We start from the raw sequence: 18,052 nt of genomic DNA on the forward strand, positions 1-18,052 counted from the left end.
CTCCAAAAACCATCAAAACAAAACAAAACAACAAAGAAAGGGATTGGCTAGGGGAAAGCACACCCGGTAAAGTGCTGTTCAAGCTGAGGACCTGAGCTAAAATCCTAACAGCACACACACGGGATCCCAGGGACTGACAGTGAGATGGAGCTCATCGGCTAGCTAGCCTGTGCACCTCAGCAACAGCAGAGACTCCCTCAGACATGTCCTGACTGCCACAGCACACCACACGACACACACACACACACACACTCACTCACTCACTCACTCACTCACGGGTGTGAAGAATAATTCACCAAGTGAATTATCTTTCAGGAGCTGAGACTGTGCAACCTGAATCCAAGAACAGAGAAAATAATAAGGAAACTACAGCTGGCGTGGTGGCGCACGCCTTTAATCCCAGCACTCGGGAGGCAGAGGCAGGTGGATCTCTGAGATCAAGGCCAGCCTAAAGAGTGAGTTCCATCCAGGACAGCTAGGACTACACAGAGAAACCCTGTCTCAGAAACAAACATACAAACAAAAATAAGAAAGAACGAAAACAAAAACAGGCCGGGTGTGGTGGCGCACGCCTTTAATCCCAGCACTTGGGAGGCAGAGGCAGGCGGATCACTGTGAGTTCAAGGCCAGCCTGGTCTACAAAGTGAGTCCAGGACAGCCAAGGCTACACAGAGAAACCCTGTCTTAAAAAACCAAAAATAAATAAATAAATAAATGAAAACAAAAACAAAAAACAAAACTAAAAACCCACAAAACTTCGAGAACGCTCAAATCTACAATTCAAGCCTTTGTAAGGCAGGAGGATTACAATTCCCAGGGTTACACATTGAGACCTGCGTCAACAACCAAACCAGTATTACATATAATACACATCAACATTAAAAACAAAAACAACAACAAAAAAAAAAACATCTCCTGAGTGATGGAAAGATGGCTCAGAGGTTAAGAGCACTGACTGCTCTTCTAGAGGTCCTGAGTTCAATTCCCAGAAATCACCTGGTGGCTCACAACCATCTATAATGCGAACTGATGTCTTTTTCTGTCATGGAGCCATAAATGCAACAGAGTGCTTGTATACATAAATTAATAAATCTTTAAAAAAAAAAAAAAAAACCTTCACTATACCAAAAACACCTGTGGGACTGAGGTGCACAGTCCATCCACATCAATTCCTAATGGAGATGTGGGCCTTGGGGATACGGGACAGCGGGGGACATGGAGACGTGGGCCTTGGGGGTACATAACAGTGGGGAATATGAATATGTGGGCCTTGGGGGTACGAGACAGTAGGGGACATGGAGACGTGGGCCTTGGGGGTACAGGACAGTGGAGGACATGGAGATGTGAGCCTTGGGGGTACAGGACAGTGGAGGACATGGAGATGTGGGCCTTGGGGGTATGAGACAGTGGGGGACATGGAGATGTGGGCCTCGGGCGTATGAGACAGTGGGGGACATGGAGATGTGGGCCTTGGGGGTATGAGACAGTGGGGGACATGGAGATGTGGGCCTTGGGGGTATGAGACAGTGGGGACATGGAGATGTGGGCCTCGGGCGTATGAGACAGTGGGGGACATGGAGATGTGGGCCTTGGGGGTATGAGACAGTGGGGGACATGGAGACGTGGGCCTTGGGGTTATGGGACATTGGGGGACATGGAGATGTGGGCCTTGGGGGTACAGAACAGAGGGGGCCATGGAGATGTGGTCCTAGGGAGTACAGGACAGTGAGAGATATGGAGAGCAAAACACAACATGACACATACCCTTCAAATCAGTCACCCAAGCACTGAGAAGGCTGAGGGAGGGGGATCATGAGCTTCAAGCCAGCCTGGGTCCTGTTCCTAGCTAAAGCCTGTGTGAAGTACCCAAGCTAGAACATGACCTGTCCTCAGGGTGCTGGAGCAGGTTTCCTAGGGGACTGTGGAAGCCATCTCAAGGACAGAGAGAGCCACAAGAGGCTTCAGAGGAAATTTCAAATAGGGCAGGCCAGTCAGCAAAACACAGGACAAGCAGGGAAGCAGGGAAGGAGGCTACAGAGATGACTGTCCCAGCCAGGGGCCTGCTTCCTGAGCCCTGTCTCAGGATGGCCTTCGTGCCCAGGAGGCCTGTGTAGGTCTGGGTCTTTCCACTGAGCCAGGCCGCTATCTCACTTCTTCCTTAATCTAGGTCACAGGCTGGGGGGTAAGGAAAGGAAGTGGGTGCTCGTGGTCACAGCTTTTAACTTCTGGAAAAAGCGCTTCCACACCCTGACTCTCCCCCTTTTTGGAGCTTCCAGTTTTGAAGCCAGGCTTCCTCATTCCAAGACAACGCTGGGTCACTAGCAGCAAACAACACTGGTAGTTCAGGGATCTGGAGACAAGAACCTGGCAGGGTTCCCAAGAAAGCCCAAGACAGCAACCTGGACCGATGCTTTCCTGACAAGGGGGTTTCTCCATAGGAGGCCGAAGACCTATGACTTAATTTCCCTGGGAAGGCCCCCGACTCCTCAACATGCGATCCAGAAACAATCTCAGGTGCGAGAACCTTTGCTTAAGCATGTGTCTCTTTGCAAGGCTAAATCCTCTCCAAGCAGGTAAACTGAGGCACCCGATTGCAAGACCTGACACACTTGGGCCTTTCTTTTGAGACAGCGGTTGTTCCAAGTGGGAAAAACTTGGGAGACTTTGGGAGTGGCCCCCATTATAACAGGCGAGACACCCGAGCCGGTTTTTTTTTTTTTTTTTTTTGGACAACGTCTGTTTCAAGCCGACAGTAACTGCTGGGGGTAAACTGAGGCCAGGGGCTGTGCAGAGCCGCAGCTCCGGAGCAGGCAGGACGGTAATGGCGATGGGGTTGAGGAGGAGGAGGAGGAGGAGACTCCACGGAGGGCCATGGGCTGTGGGGAAGAGCCGGGCAGCCCCGCTCCGCGCCGGCTCACCTCGTCCTCCTTGTGGTTGCGGATGCCGCGGACCAGATCCTGCAGGTTCTTGTCGAACATGCGGTCGATACTGCCCTTGACCATCTTGAGGGCCATCGCGGCGGCCCGCGGGTGGCGGCCTCTGTGGGGAACGCCGCTGCCGTGGCCCTGGGAGGCGCGGGGACCCGGGGGCCGCAGCGACGGCGGCGCGCGACGCGCTGCGCTTCCGGCTGCCGCGGAGGAGACGACGTGGAGGCCAGAGCGACGGCCGCGGCCGGAGACCAGTCTGCGGAGAGGGGCAAGCGATGAAGCCCCCGCTCCCACAGACACCCCAGCCTCCCAGCTCAGGGCCGCTCGCAAATGGCGGCCAAGATGGCGGTGGGTCAGCTGACGAAGAGCCTCCGCGTCCCGGAAGACCCGCCTCGCCAGGAGGCCCCGCCCTCGCACTGCGGTTACCTTGACAACCACACGCCACCCAATAGGAATGCAGACTCCGCCCTTGATGCTTTAAGGCCCGCCCCTTCCAGTGCAGCGCTCTGCAGCCTCATTGGTGAGCAGGAACCCCGCAGACCTTCTAACCACACCCCTAAGGGATCCGAGAGCCGCGTCGGCCTACTCGGCTAAATGACAGCAATGGGCGTGGTCTGGTGTGGGCGTGGTTAGAAGAGGGCGGAGCTCCCACGTGGAGCATATTCTGCAAAGTCTTTTTTTTTTTTGGTTTTTGGTTTTTGGAGACAGGGTTTCTCTGTGTAGCCTTGGCTGTCCTGGACTCACTTTGTAGACCAGGCTGGCCTCCCACTCACAGCGATCCGCCTGCCTCTGCCTCTCGAGTGCTGGGATTAAAGGCGTCCGCCACCACGCCCGGCTTGCAAAGTCCTCTTGAAGTATATATCCAACGTTTTCTGAATCTATATGGTGACAAGGTGGGAATCGGTGTCAGGAGTCAGTCATACCAGCAGCCCAGGGTTACCAGCCAGCCTGTGCTATATGAAACCCTGTCTGAAAATACCAACACACAAGAAGCTGCCATGCTGGCAGGAGAATCTGGAGTTCAGAGCCAGCCTTGAATGCTGCAGTGGGTACACGAAGATGTAAACATAAAGGTTGGGGGACTGAGCCCGGCATTTAACTTGGCTCCTGTTTGCAGAGGGTTATCATCCGTGAAGGCAGAGCAGGCTGGAAGCGCTGAGAGCTCACATCTTGAGCCATAGTCAGGAAGCAGAGGCAGACGCTAGGAATGGTGAGAGTCTTTTAAAACCTTTAAGGCCCTCCTCAGTGACACACCTCCTCCAACATGGCCACGTCTCCTACTCTTTCCCAAATAATCCCAGAAACTGGGGACCAAATACTCAAACATGGGAGCACATGGGGGGCATTCTCAGTTAAACCACCACAGACATCCACAGGCAAGACATCCCCTATACACCTAAAATAATAATTAAAATCAAAAATACGAAATAAATACCAATAGGGCTGGAGGGAACCCTAAATGGTTATAAGACCCAACACTGCTCTTGCAGAGGGCTGGATTTCTATTCTCATTACCAATTAGAGTGGTAGACTCACGGGGTAGTGGTCTACCCTGCCTTTTATCCCAGCACTCTGGAGGCAGAGGCAGGTGGATCACTGTGAATTCGAGGCCAGCCTGGTCTACAAAATAAGTCCAGGACAGCCAGGGCTACACAGAGACACATTGTCTCAAAAAGCCAGAAACAAAATAAAAAGTAGTAGATTCATAGCCTCATGTTAACTTCAATTCCAGAAGATTGTGCTCCTTCTCCTGGCCGCAGGGAGGAATTACACACACATGGTGCACTAAAATCAGGTGGGTATTCACACATACACAAATAAAAATAAAGAAAAATTATTACTCTTTTTTTTTTTTTTTTTGGCTTTTGGTTTTTCAGAGTGCTGGGATTACAGGCATGCGGCATGGTGCTTGACAATAAAGAAAAATTAAAAATAAATATTTGCAATAAATAAATGGGACCTGGAAGGCCTGGCATAGTGACACACACCTTTAATTCCAGCACTTGGGAGGCAGAGGCAGGTGGATTGCTGGGATGACTTTGTGTTTGAGAGCACTTGCTCCTCTTCCAGAGGATCTGGGTTCACAACTGTGTAACTCGAGTTCCAGGAGCTGCAAGCCCTTTCTGTCTTCCACAGATAACAAGAATCCATGGATACACAGATATACGTGCAGGCAAAACACCCATGCATGTGAAAAATAAATAAATAAAAGCAAAACATTTAAATAGTGTTTTATACATTTTAGCCAAGCAGAAGGACCACTGAGAGCTTGAAGTCAGCCTACTTAGCATGTGGAATTTCGGAGCACAGCGCTGAACAGAGAGACATTGTCTCAACTGGGTGAACAGCCAGGCATGGTGGCTCAGGAGACTCTGCAATTACACAAAATATATAAACAAAGAGGGAAAGAGAGGCCAGGCGTGGTGGCACACGCCTTTAGTCCCAGCACTCGGGAGGCAAAGGCAGGTGGATCGTTGTGAGTTCGAGGCCACCCTGGTCTATAAAGGGAGACCAGGACAGCCAAGACGAACACAGAGAGACCCTATCTCAAAAAAAAAAAAAAAAAAAAAAAAAAAAAAAGAGGGAAAAAGAGAAAGGCTGTCGTGATAATGTAAGCCCGTCTTTTTATGGCTTAAGAGGAGAAGACTGGACGATCAAAAGTTCAAGTCCTTTGTAGTCTACATAGTGAGTTTAAGGCCAGCCTGAACTACATGAGACGAAAACACCAAAACGAAGCCGGGCATGATGACCCATACCTTTCACCTCAGCCCTGGGAGGCAGAGGCAGGATGCTCTGTATGCATTCTAGGCCAGCCTGGTCTACCAGTTAGGCCAGCCTGAGGTACATAGAGACACACTGTGCAACACAAATGTATTAACCAGGTGCTAGTGCTCCATGGGTGAGTGTTTGCCCAGCAGGCAGGTGCCCTGGGTCCCAGCCAAGCACCACAGGAAAGGGTGGAGAAGTGCTAGCGGTCTGTGAGGAGGTTGCGGATCAGGAGCTCGGGTAAGCCTGGCGCACTTGACACACCAAAACAAATGAAGGGAACCATTACACTTAGAAAAGCACTTAGTTGGTGAGGAGGCTCAGGGTTAACAACACTGGCTACCCCAGGCAAGGGGATGCAGTTGCACGTCTGTAACCCCAGCACTTGGGGAGGCAGAGGCAGGTGGATCTCTATGAGTTCAAGGACATCCTGGTCTACAAATCAAGTCCAAGAGCTAAGGCTACAGAGTGATTCCAGGACAACCAGGGCTACACACTGAGAAACCCTATATCAAAAACAAAACAAAACAAAACAGAAAGAAAGAAAGAAAGAAAGAAAGAAAGAAAGAAAAAAAGAAGGGCTGGAGAGATGGCTCAGAGGCTAAGAGCAGCACCTGCTCTTCCTAAGATCCTGAGTTCAGTTCCCAGCAGCCACATGGTGGCTCACAACCATCCACAAAGAGATCTGGTGTCCTCTTCTGGCCTGCAGTTGTATATGCAGGCAAAACATTGTATGCATAATAAATAAATAAATAAATAAATAAATAAATAAATAAATAAAATAAAATAAAAGGAAAGAAAGAAAAAACAGCATTTGACATCACTGCGAGTTAAACAGCTAGCCACAACCTTCAGTGTGGCCAGCAGGGGGCAGTGGCAGACAGGCCCAGAAGTGGCAGTCTGTGCAGGTGGACCAGGCCAGATATTCAACCCTGGTATCCCTTCACTCATCTATAAATAATCCTTCTACTTACCCATCAACCATTTACTCACTCCATCTGTCCATCCACTCACCCATCCACCCATCCACTCATCCATCCACCCACCCACCTACCCATCCATCCATCCATCTACCCACCCATCCATCCATCCATCCATCTACCCACCCATCCACCCACCCATCCACCTACTCATCCATCCACTCAGCAATGCACCAGGAATCTATTGCAACTTTAGACATTCAGAGTAAGGAGTTCTGGGAGGACCAGGCTGACAGACATGAGAACAGAGTGAAGGTCAACAGAGGCTCAAGGGTTGGTGACAAACTGCCTCAGCCTTGTCTGGGATGGACAAGGGTTTGAGTTCAAGAGAAAACGAACAAACCAAAGCAGCTCAGCCTGTGCAGGTGCAGTGGGGGAGTATGCAAGCTGATGAGCTGCACTGGCTAGCAGGGGCTGAAGAAGAGCCATTGTTTGACAGGAGCATTCACTGAGCGAGCTTAGTATACCCGCATGAGCTTTTTGCCAATCCTTCCTAGCTACCAGTGACCTTCCACCTGACACAACCTGGGGATCCCCTGAGAGGACTGACACCACTGAGAAACCGGTTATTCCAGACTGGCTGGTTGGCATGGTTGTGACAGATTGCCTTGACTGCTAATTGACAGGAAAGCCCTGGGGCTGGTCCACTGGGTGGAACGCCCAGGAGGCCTGCTTACAGCCCCTGCCCGGAGCTCCTGCCCCCGCTTTCCTTCAGTGAAGTACTTTCTCTAGGAGAAAAAGCCAAATGAATTCTTTCTTCCCTGTGTCGTTTTTGGACAGCGTTTTATCACAACAACAGAAATGCAACTAGAGTGCTTCTCGGGTTGTTCTCAAGGCAGAGACTGGGGTGCACTGGCTATTCTCACAGAAGACCCGGGGTCAGTTCCCAGAACCCATAGGGCAGCTTACAACTGTCTGTGGGATCCGACTCCTTCTGACTCTATGGACCAGCAGCACATACAAACATACACTCAGGTAAAGCGCACACACACTTGAAATAAATAAATAAATATATGTGACACACACACACACACACATATATATGTATACAGACACACACACACACACACACACACACACACATAAACAAGTCAGCCTGGGCTGCTACAGCCAGGGTTGTTACACAGAGAGACCCTGTCTCGGAAAAACAAAAAAAAAAAAAAAAAAAAAAAAAAAAAGGGAAGAAAGAAAAAGCGGGTTGAATGTCCAGTAAACTGGGACACACTCAGACGGGGATAGAGTTGGGGGTGGGGGACATGGGGAGGTTAGGGGGCGGGAGAGGGAGGCGCTTCAGGTAATGAGTACGCCTCCCGCACACGGCGGACAGCGAGTGGAGCTCTCCGTGGTGCTGAAATTCCTGTGCTCTGGCCTCTCCAAGGGAAGACTTTGAGCTGCCAGGATCCCGCCTCCCCCATCACTCCAATCTTGGAAATTCCTGTTTCCTAAGCTTTCTTCTCGTTTGATTTGTTTTGTTTTCCGAGACAGGGTTTTTCTGTGTAGCCTTGTCTGCCCTGGAACTTGCTCTGTAGACCAGGCTGGCCTCAGACTCACAGAGATTCCCTGCCTCCAACTTAGGTGTATTAGAAGCGTGCACCATCACTACCCAGCTCTTTTCCTGTGTTTGACTGCTTCGCCTGCATGGATGTCTGTGGACCTTGTGAAAGTCTGAGGCCAACCTAGGGAAGATGCAACGTGATCTGTTGCCTCAAGTTCCTGTCACCAGAACTTCCCCACGACAAGCCAGAATACTTTTCTTTCCCTATGCTGCCTTGAGCAGGAAGTTATTTCAGCAAGGCATTACATGACAAGCAGACAGACATACTTTGGGAGGTGAAGAGTGAGCTGTGAGCAGGGGCTGGGGGCAGAATGGGGGCTTGGTAGGGGGCGATGTAAGGGGGTGCGCTCTGTGGTTGCAGTGCCTCTCAACCTCTGTCTTCCCAGCTGTCACTGTCTCATCTTGAGCCAGCCACTGATGCTAGCTGGTCCTTAGGCATGCCACCCATGAGAACAGAAGCTTCCTGTGATGCTGCCCGGCATGGTAACATGGTGGCACACACCTTTAATCCCAGCCCTTGAGAAGCAGAGGCAGGCGGATCGCTGTGAGTTCGAGGCCAGCCTGGTCTACAAAGCGAGTCCAGGACAGTCAAGGCTACACAGAAAAACCCTGTCTCAAAAACCAAACCAAACCCAAACAACAACAACAACACAGAGGATTTTTTTCTTTTCTTTTTTTTTTTGGGGGGGGAGGGGGTCGAGACAGGGTTTCTCTGTATAGCCCTGGCTGTCCTGGACTTGCTTGGTAGACCAGGCTGGCCTTAAAATCACAGTGATCCACCTGCCTCTGCCTCCCGAGTGCTGGGATTAAAGGCATGTGCCACCACTGCCCGACACGGAGGATTTTATTTTTATTTTATGTGCTTTGCCTGCATGGATGTCCGTGGATCAGCTGTGTGCAAGTGCCTGGAGGGGCCAAAAGAGGGCATCGGATGGATCCCTTGGAGTCAGTGTTTGTGAGCCTCCATGTGGGTTCTGGGAATGCAAGTCCTCTGTAAGTGCAGCCAGCTCTGTAACTGCTGAGCCTTTTCTCTGCCCCTGTATTCTTTTCTTTTTTTCAAGACAAGGTTTCTCTGTGTACCCTGGCTGTCCTGGACTTGCTTTGTAGACCAGGCTGGCCTCGAACTCACAGCGATCCACTTGCCTCTGCCTCCTGAGTGCTGGGATTACAGGCGTGCTCCATCAGGCCTGTGGCAAGCACTCTTTCACTGGAGCCCCCCCCCCACTTATTTATTTATTTATATTCATTCCTCACTTTACATCCTGGTCATGGCCCCTGCCCTCCTGTCCTCTGGGTCCTCCTTCCCTCCCTGTTTGCTCTCTTCTCCCTCCCCTACTCCTCGGAGCAGGGTCGATCCCCCCTCCCCACCCACCCCAGCTCATCAAGTCACAGGAGGACTGAGCTCATCCTCTTCCTCTGTGGCCTGTCCAGGCAGCAGAGTCCACGCCAGAGTCAGCGCCTGTTTCCCTGACCAAGGACCCACATGAAGCGTGAGCTGCCTGTAGGCTATGGCTGTGCAGGGGTACCCAGGTCCAGTTCGTGCATGATCAGGGTTAGTCTCTGCAAACCATACAATGGAAAAAAGAAAGCATCTTCAACAGATGTGTTGGTCTAACTGAATGTCTATGTATAGAAAATGCAAGTCGATCCATATCTATCAACCCTGAGCAAAACTCAAGTCCAAGTGGATCGAAGACCTCAACATAAAGCCCAGAAACACTAAATCTATTAGAAGAGAAAGTGGGAAGAGCCTTGTTGCCATAGGAAACAATTCTCACTCTTAAAAAAACAAAACAAAACCCTGGCCGGGTGTGGTGACGCACGCCTTTTATCCCAGCACTCGGGAGGCAGAGGCAGGTGGATCGCTGTGAGTTCGAGGCCAGCCTGGTCTACAAAGCGAGTCCAGGGCAGCCCAGGCTACATCGAGAAACCCTGGCTCAAAAAAAAAAAAAACAAAAAACAAAAAAAACCCCAAAAAAACAAAAACAAAAAAAACAACAACAAAAAAAAAAACCAAAACAAAACCCAAAAACCCCTATCTGGAAAAACAAAAAGCAAAAGACTTTATTATTTATACAGTGTTCTGCCTGTATGTATACCTTCATGCCAGAAGAGGGCACCAGATCTCATTACGGATGGTTGTGAGGCACCATGTAGCTTCTGGGATTTGAACTCCAGACCTTTGGAAGAACAGACCGTGTTCTTGATCTCTGGGCCGTTTCTCCAGTCCCAACTCCCCTCTTTTTAAAAGGCAGAGTCTCAGTCAGGTGTGGTGGCACACTACTCGGAAGGCAGAGGCAGGCAAATCTCTGAGTTCAAGGCCAGCCTCGTTTACAGAGTGAGTCCAGGGATAGCCAAGGCTATACAGAGAAACTCTGTCTCCAGAAATAAAAATAAGTAAATAAATAAATAAAAGACAGGGTCTCCTGTGGTAGCCTTGGCTGACCTTAAGCTCACTACATAGCTGAGGTTATCCTTGGAGTCCTGACCATCTCCCAGTGTTTATGTCACCACGCCCAGTTTATGAGTTGCTGGCAATGCAACCCAGGGCTTCACACATGTGTGGTGTTGGCCTGGAACTTTCAATCTTCCCACTCATCCTTGGCTAGGCTGGGAGCACACAGTGTTGGGTAGGAGGGAGTGGCTGATGGCGCAAACCCCTGTGTTCTTCGGCTTCCTCAGGCTTCCAGAAATAGAGCCGTGTGCGCACAGATATAGAGACAGAAGTTTATTTTAAGATGTGACTCACACAATCCTGTGGGCTGTAAACCCAAAATTAGCACAGCTGGCCAGCAGCCTTGAGACCAAGGAAGTGTGGGAAGCTGCAGGGGAACTTCAAAGAAAGGGCGGGAGGGGGAGGGGGGAAATTCTTCCCTTCTCTCTGTACAACTGGGGGGAGGGGACTTCCCTTTCCAACGGAGCCCAACTTTTCTACTTGCTTTCATGCGATGCACCTAGTGTGATAACAAAAAGTAAATGGGCATCTGACCACAGTGGGGTGCCCTCTTGATGTCCTATGCACATCCCCCACAGTGGTCCCCAGGAACAGGCGAGGTGTTGAGGGAGGGAGGGGCACATTAGGGGAGAGAAATAGAGAGAGAGTGGGGGGAGGGGGAGAGAGACAAGGACAGAGGGAGAAAGAGAGGGAGAAAGACAGAGAGAGAGAGAGGAGAGGGAGAGAGAGAGAGAGAGAGAGGGAGGGAGGGAGCTAGAGGAAGCTCAGTCCCTGAGCTGCAAAGTTCAGCACTGGGGACTTGGGCACTGATGCTGGGAGAACCTGGAGGCCAGGTCCGCTTTGGTATGTTAAATAAACACCTCAGCTGATTGTCCCCGTCTTGTCCTGGGTCTGAATTCCAACATCCAGCGCATACCCTCTCAGGTTCCAGCGTGTACAACACCACATCCCAGCAAATACGCCCCCCCCCGACCCCCGCGGCCCCCCCCCCCCGCTACAAGCCAGCATATTTCACCCACCACACACACCCTCATATCCCAGCACTTGGGGAGCTGAGGCAGAAAGATGAGTTCACACCTTCCTGGGCAACTTGGCAACACTAAATTTCAAAAATTCAAGGGTGGGGTATAGCTCCTGAGAGAGCGCCCACCTAGAAGGATTCCCCCCCTCGGGTCAGGGGCTGGGGGCGTGGTCAGGGTGGAGCCCTTCCTAGACTTCCCCAATGAGGGGCTGGGGGCGTGGTCATGGGTGGAGCCCTGAGTCCTGCCTAGACTCGTCAGTGCCGGGTGGGGGGGCTGGGGCGTGGTTTGGTGATAATATTTGCCTGAGCTTCCCGGAGGCATCAGGTTTTGTGCTTAACTATGGGAACGAAAGCCTGGGGAAACCTGGGAAGTTTTCTCCGGAAGCATTGAAATTGGCTTAGGAATCCCAGTGATGGGATATTGTCGTTAGAGGAAAGATGGAGTCTCTCTCTGGACAATACAAGGGAAAGTAGAAACTGATAACCACGAAGAACGTGGGAGGAGGGTTCTGGGAAGGAATCCTTTAGAGTAGTAACCCTGACTAACAGGATCGGGCCTCCCTCTGAAGGGGGTGGAGAATTAGATCAGATGAACCGAAGGCTCACGCGATGGTAGCACCCCGTCATCGCAGCGGTGGGAAGACGCAGGCTTGGCGATGTGGTGCTCAAGGTTAGGACTTAGACTGTAGCTGAGAGTTCATTTCCATAGCCAAAAAAGGAAATAAAACAAAAATGAATTCAAGGTCGTTCTGGCCTACATAAGACCTTGCGGGGGGGGGGGAGACCCCCAACCAGATGAGGCAGTGGCGCACACCTTTAGTCCCAGCAGAGGTGGGCAGAGCCCTGAGTTCAAGGCCTGGCTGGTCTACAGAGCGAGTTTCAGGGTTACACAAGGAGCGCCTCTCAGAAAAGGCGCAAACAAGAAAACAAAATCAAACCTAGAAGCCAACAAATAAAACCATGGGGTAGTCTGGGAAGCGCCCGTCCGGAGTTTGCGAAACAGGGCTGACTTTGGCTCAGGCAGAGGTTTCAGAGATGATCCACCAGCCTTGACCTCCTGAGTGCTGTAAAAATGTTACGTGTGTGTAAAGACTAGCAAGGGCAGTTTCTCAACGTGCTTACATCGCTCCAAGCCTTTTTATACACCATTTAAAAGTACAGAGGCCAGTCTCGTTAAGTTGCCCAGGCTGGCTTGGAATCCACTTGGTAGCTCAGCATGCCTTCTACTTTGGGCTAGCAAGTGCGAGAGTCGCCCCGTGTAAGGCAGGAAGAGGAAAGCAACCATGAGAAAGCAGCTGATGAGCTGTCACCAGCTCACCCTCAGGGAACTTATTTGCACAAGGGTTTTGGGGGAGGGAACTTTGGAATTAGAAAGATTGAAATGGCCGGAGAGGGAAATCAGTTTGGCTCCTGCCTCTCAGTCAAGTTCTGGGAAAGTCCAAGAATAATTTTGTTTTGCATCAATAATGGGGATCTTCAGAGCTATGGGGGCACCAATCAGATTTTTTAATTAATTAATTAAATTATAAGCAGGGTCTTTTTATATAGCCTTGGTTGGCCTGAAACTTACTCTCTAGCCCAGGCTGGTTTCTAACCCACAAAAGTCCACTGGTTTCTGCCTACTAAGTATTGGGATTCATGGTGTGGGCTATTTTTCCTCTTCTTCCTCATTTTTCTACTTGAGCTGTTCTTAGCTGCTGAGCCATCTCTCCAGCCCATCATGAGGAATGATTTTACTCTGTAGCCAAAGTGAGCCTTGAATTATGATCCCCCTGCCTCCGCCTCCCAAGTGCTTGGACTATAGATTTACAGTTCTGTTGGCATGAAACTGCCTAAAAAGCGGGCAGATTTTTTTTCAAAAAGAATAAAAAGAAGCTGGGCGTGGTGGTGCGCACCTTTAATCCCAGGACTCGGGAGGCAGATCCGCTGTACAGAGCATGTTCCAGGACAAACAAGGGTACCTGTCTCAGGGGGAAAAAGTAAGTAAATAAATAAGCAATAAATAAAAAGAATGAAAAACGAAAAGAAGAAATAGGAAAACGCAAGAAAAGGACAAATTGAAAAAGAAAAAAAAATTCCCTGAAAAATAGAAAAGAAAAGAAGCGAAAAGGGGAAAAGAGCTGGTCTGCGAAGTTGGGACGTGAACTTGCTTCCCCGCCTGGCCTCTCTCGGTTTCCTCCGCAGGGTTTCCCCGGGTCCCCGCTTCCGGCTGGCGGGGGCGTCCGAGGGCAACCGAGGACGCGCGTGCGCCGCCGCGTGCGTGCGTGCGTGCGTCGGTCGGAGGCGGGCGAGTCCAAGGGGGCGTGGCGTGCGAGGGGTGGCGCGCGCGGCGCGGCGGGCGGGGTCCCTGGGCGCGCACCGCCTCCCGGCTCCCGGCCTCCCCTGCGCGCGCGCGCCGAGTGGTTCAGCCCGACCCCCCGGCTCATTGTGCCTTCTCCTCACGCCGGCCCAAGATGGCGGCGGCGCTAGACGCCCCGGCTCTGTGACTCCTACAAAGAGGGGAGCCGGGGGCCGCACGGGAGCGGCGGCCGAGGCGCAGGCCGGGCCGTCTGTCCTCTGGCTTCCGCCCCGCGTCCGCCCGCCCCCCGCCCGCCCGGCTTCCCGCCGGCGGCCCCGCCCCTCCCCCAACCGCCCGCCTAGCATGGTGCGGCGGCCGCGCGCGCCAGCGACATGGGCGAGAAGCTGGAGCTGAGGCTCAAGTCGCCCGTGGGCGCCGAGCCCGCCGTCTACCCGTGGCCGCTGCCGGTCTACGTGAGTGCGCCGGCGGGGGTGCCGGGGGGTGGGGGTCGCGGGGCTCCGGGGCCCCGGGGCGGCGGTGGCCGGTCCCCGGCCGTTCCCGGCCCGCGCCCGCGGCTGCCGTTGCCCCGACGCGGCCTGTCGCGCTGTCGCCGCCGCCCCGGGGCCCCGGGTCTCCGACCTTTGCGGACCCGAGTCCGGGACGAGGCTATGGGCAGGGGTGCGAGACCGGGGAGGTCGGGGACCCCTCGTGTTGTCAACCTCACGTCCCCTCATACTGTGTGGTCTCTGTCTCATGCAGCTGGCTCCTCCTGTCGTTCCCTTACGTCCTCTTAGGTTGTCACCTTCTGGGGTTGGTGGTCAGGTGCTAAAGGGACCTTAGGAGGTCGGGGAGGTCGGTCCGTCGTGTCATTTGTTGGTGGCATGTCGAGAGGGCTCTGAATAGTCGTTCCTTCGTGTCAGTGGGCCAGGCTGAAAGGACCTGGCAAGGAAGAGAGGCTGTCACCTCAGTTCGTACCTCGCGTGTGGTCTGATGTGGGTGGACTGGCCAGGAGGTACCGTGGGAGAAGCTGGACCGGTTGTTCCTCATGTTGGTGGCGTAGCCGGAGGGGCCTCAGGAAGCCCCGAGAGGTTGTCTGTCTCTTCATGTTGGTGGGTAGGGCTGGTGAGAGCCTGCAGATTTGTTGGGGGGGGGGTGTTACTCCCTTATCCCAGACCCTTGTAACGTGACAGGCCAAGTGGAAATGCCAGAGACATGCAGGGGTTCTGAAGTCCTGGAGGGCCTTGGGGGGGGGGCTGCGGCTGCCTGCCTTGAGTAGCAGAGAAATGGGGGGGGGTGTCTCTGAATGCTGAATTCACGCCCTCCCTGGGGCCCCATGGAGCGGGTGTGCCCTGGGGTGCCCTTGCAGCTAGCTGGTCCTCTGCCTCTTTTTCGTTGGGCAGCCCTGTGTGTGTCCTTGAAAATTCCTCCAGCTGTCCACCCTCAACTCTTGTGAGGTTGGCAGGATGGCTCAGCAGCAGATTCTCGATGCCAAGCCTGCGGCCGGAGTTCTATCTAGCTCTAGTAGGCGCTGGAAGGAGACCCCCGACTCCCAAGCTTTTCCGGCTTCCCCGTGTGCACGAACGCAGACGTGGAACAACCGTAATTGGAATTTTTTAAAATGCCCGTGTGTATGTGTGCTGGACATGCCTTTAGTTCTGAGACAGAGGCTGGAGGGTGTTTTGAGCTGCAGAGCAGCTTGGTCTGCATAGCGAGTTTCCGATTGGTGAATAGAAGTTGGGGAGGTTGTCTTTTGTTATTGTGACTGGACAGAGTGTGGGAAATGGGAAAAGTTGTCCCCTCGTGTTGGTGGCTTCTGGAGGGGCCTTGGGAAGTCTGGGGAGACCAGAAGAAAGGGAGAACAAACTTCTCCTCTCAAGACACAGAAGTTGCCGGCCGTGGTGACTCACACTTTTAATCCCAGCACTGGGAGGTGGATCTTTGTGAGTTCAAGACCAGCCTGATCTACAAAGCGAGTCCAGGACAGCCAGGGCTGTTACACAGAGAGACCCTGTCTCGAAAAACCAACAAAACAAAGCAAAACCATAGAAGTTGTTCAAATTTAATTGTAATCCCTTCCTCTTTTCATTGTCAAGGGTCACCGTCCACTATTGTCAAGGTACAGTTCTCTGAGTTGTGGTCACTGTCACAGTTCAGGTACATGCAGCACACTTCAGCCTCCCTCCCACTGTCCCTCTGTCATCTCCTCCCACCTCCTTGGCCATCATACTGTGTTCTTTGCTGGCAGTTTTTTCCAGAAAGTCCAGTGGATGATGAGTGAAGCCCTGGGACACTGGTGTGCTCACCTGGGAGAATGTTTAAGGCTTGTCCACCCGCGCTGCCTGAGGGCTGGGGAGCCCCTAGTTTTTCTTGCAGCTGTGCTCCGTCCTTTGGGCAGTGAGCCAGTTTGGTGATCACTCCTTCTGCTAGTCACAGGATGCCTGGGCTGCTCCAGTGTTTCTTTTTCTATTGTTTCTTTGGTTTTGTTATATTGTGGCTGGCCTTGAACTTCCAGTGATAATCCTGCTTCTCCAAGTGCTGGGGTGATGGGCTTGCACCCCAGTGTGCCTGCATGGGGGTGGGGGGGGGAGAGAGAAAGAGATTAGAGTCTGAGCTTCAGACACCTGCAAGTGGGGTGGTCCAAGCTAAAGTTGTCCCTGGGAGTATCAAGAAATGGGTTGCTTGTTTTGTACTGAGTAGGCAGTCACCAGCCTGCAAGCTCAGAGTTGTCATATCCGAGTGTCAAGGACTAAAAAAGTCGTCCACAACTCTGTGGTGCCCACTGGAGTGTTGCTGCCAGTTTGTCTCTACTCTTTTCTCTGGGGATGAAGATGAAAGTTCACCCAGTGACACTGGCCCAGTCACCGCCCCATGTGAGTCAGGCCTTCAGTTGAGCCTGGCTGGAACTGGCTTTCCAGTGGCGGGTGAGAACCTTCTCATGGCCAGCACCTGCCTGGCCCTCGCTGGCCCAGATCTCACTTGGCAGGGTTGGCTCTGCTGGCCCAGCCCTGCTCCTGACATCTGCAGGCCCTTTCCAGCTGTGGCTGCCACACTGCTGTCTGTCCAGAAGCTAGCAAGGGGGTGGGGTGGGGTGGGTCTTGGCTCTCACACAACATGAGTGGAGACAGTAGCTCCACAGTGCCCTCTTCTAGCTCCATGTCCCATGGAGAGCTCTGCTTCTCAGGAAGCTAGGAGCAGTGCCTGGCACACACCACACAGCGTCAGACCTGCCATCCCAACACTCGGGAGGTGGAGGCAGGAGGACCAGGAGCGCTAGGCCAACTTGGTTGCATAGTGAGTTCTGTACCTGCTTGCCCTGTATGCACCAGACTGTTTCAGGTCCCTCCCCCAGTAAACACAGACAGAAAAGCCTGAGATCCCATTACTGAGGACCATCAGGCGCTCCTGTGCCCGAGGATGGGCTCTCAGATGACACTGTGTAGTCGGTTGTTGTTGTTATTCTGGTTTTTTGAGACAGGGTTTCTCTGTGTAGCCCTCACTGTTCTGGACGCACTCTGTAGACCAGGCTGACCTCGAACTCAGAAATCTGCCTGCCTCTGCCTCCAGAGTGCTGGGATTAAGGGTGAGCACCACCATGCCCGGCTTAGTCTGTTCGTTTTGAAAAGGGGTCTCAGCACAACTCAGCTGGCCGTCAGAGTGCTGGGGTGCCCGGTGTGCACTACCAGGTCTGTAATAATTTTTTGTAAAAGGCACCTGCAAGCTACCTTTGGTGTCCCCAGGGACACAGAGGGCAGAGAGACATTCATTACTGCGGGTCTGGAGCTTGACAGGCAGCTTAGGAATGGAGTGTGGCCCTGGGCAGGTGGCCCAGCTTGCTTCTTAGAGGAATTGAGCAGCCATGCTGTCCACACTCAGAAATGCCCAGTGTGGGGACCAGGTTTGGACAGCTGACAGGTGGGAGGGAGACTTTGTCCTCAGAGCAGTGCAAGGGTTCTGGAACTGCACAGAACGACCCTTCTGGCAGAAAGGTTGAGGTGGCCATTTTTAGCTATTTGCTTGGTAGGCATCTTAGGGGACAAACCTGAGAGGGAGGGCCGCGGTGGCTTTTCTAT

At 52.6% G+C, this 18,052-nt stretch overlaps 2 protein-coding genes across 4 annotated transcripts in view; one reads left to right on the plus strand and one right to left on the minus strand.

The window, feature by feature from the left end:
• Ap3d1 (adaptor related protein complex 3 subunit delta 1) overlaps nt 1–3,284 on the minus strand; it is a 32,063-nt gene extending 28,779 nt beyond the window's left edge. The window contains exon 1 of the mRNA XM_051172653.1: nt 2,919–3,284. Within this exon, the coding sequence (XP_051028610.1) occupies nt 2,919–3,014 (96 nt within the window). The 5' untranslated portion in view covers nt 3,015–3,284. The remainder of the gene's footprint in view (nt 1–2,918) is intronic.
• An 11,037-nt stretch (nt 3,285–14,321) lies between these two features.
• Nucleotides 14,322–18,052, plus strand: part of Dot1l (DOT1 like histone lysine methyltransferase) — a 38,175-nt gene continuing 34,444 nt past the window's right edge. For all 3 annotated transcript variants that reach the window (XM_051172696.1, XM_051172698.1, XM_051172697.1), the window contains exon 1: nt 14,322–14,455. In XM_051172696.1, coding sequence (XP_051028653.1) covers nt 14,375–14,455 — 81 coding nt within the window. In that variant the 5' untranslated portion in view covers nt 14,322–14,374. The remainder of the gene's footprint in view (nt 14,456–18,052) is intronic.

This window comes from Acomys russatus, chromosome 31 (assembly GCF_903995435.1).
Source record: "Acomys russatus chromosome 31, mAcoRus1.1, whole genome shotgun sequence".
NCBI lineage: Eukaryota > Metazoa > Chordata > Mammalia > Rodentia > Muridae > Acomys > Acomys russatus.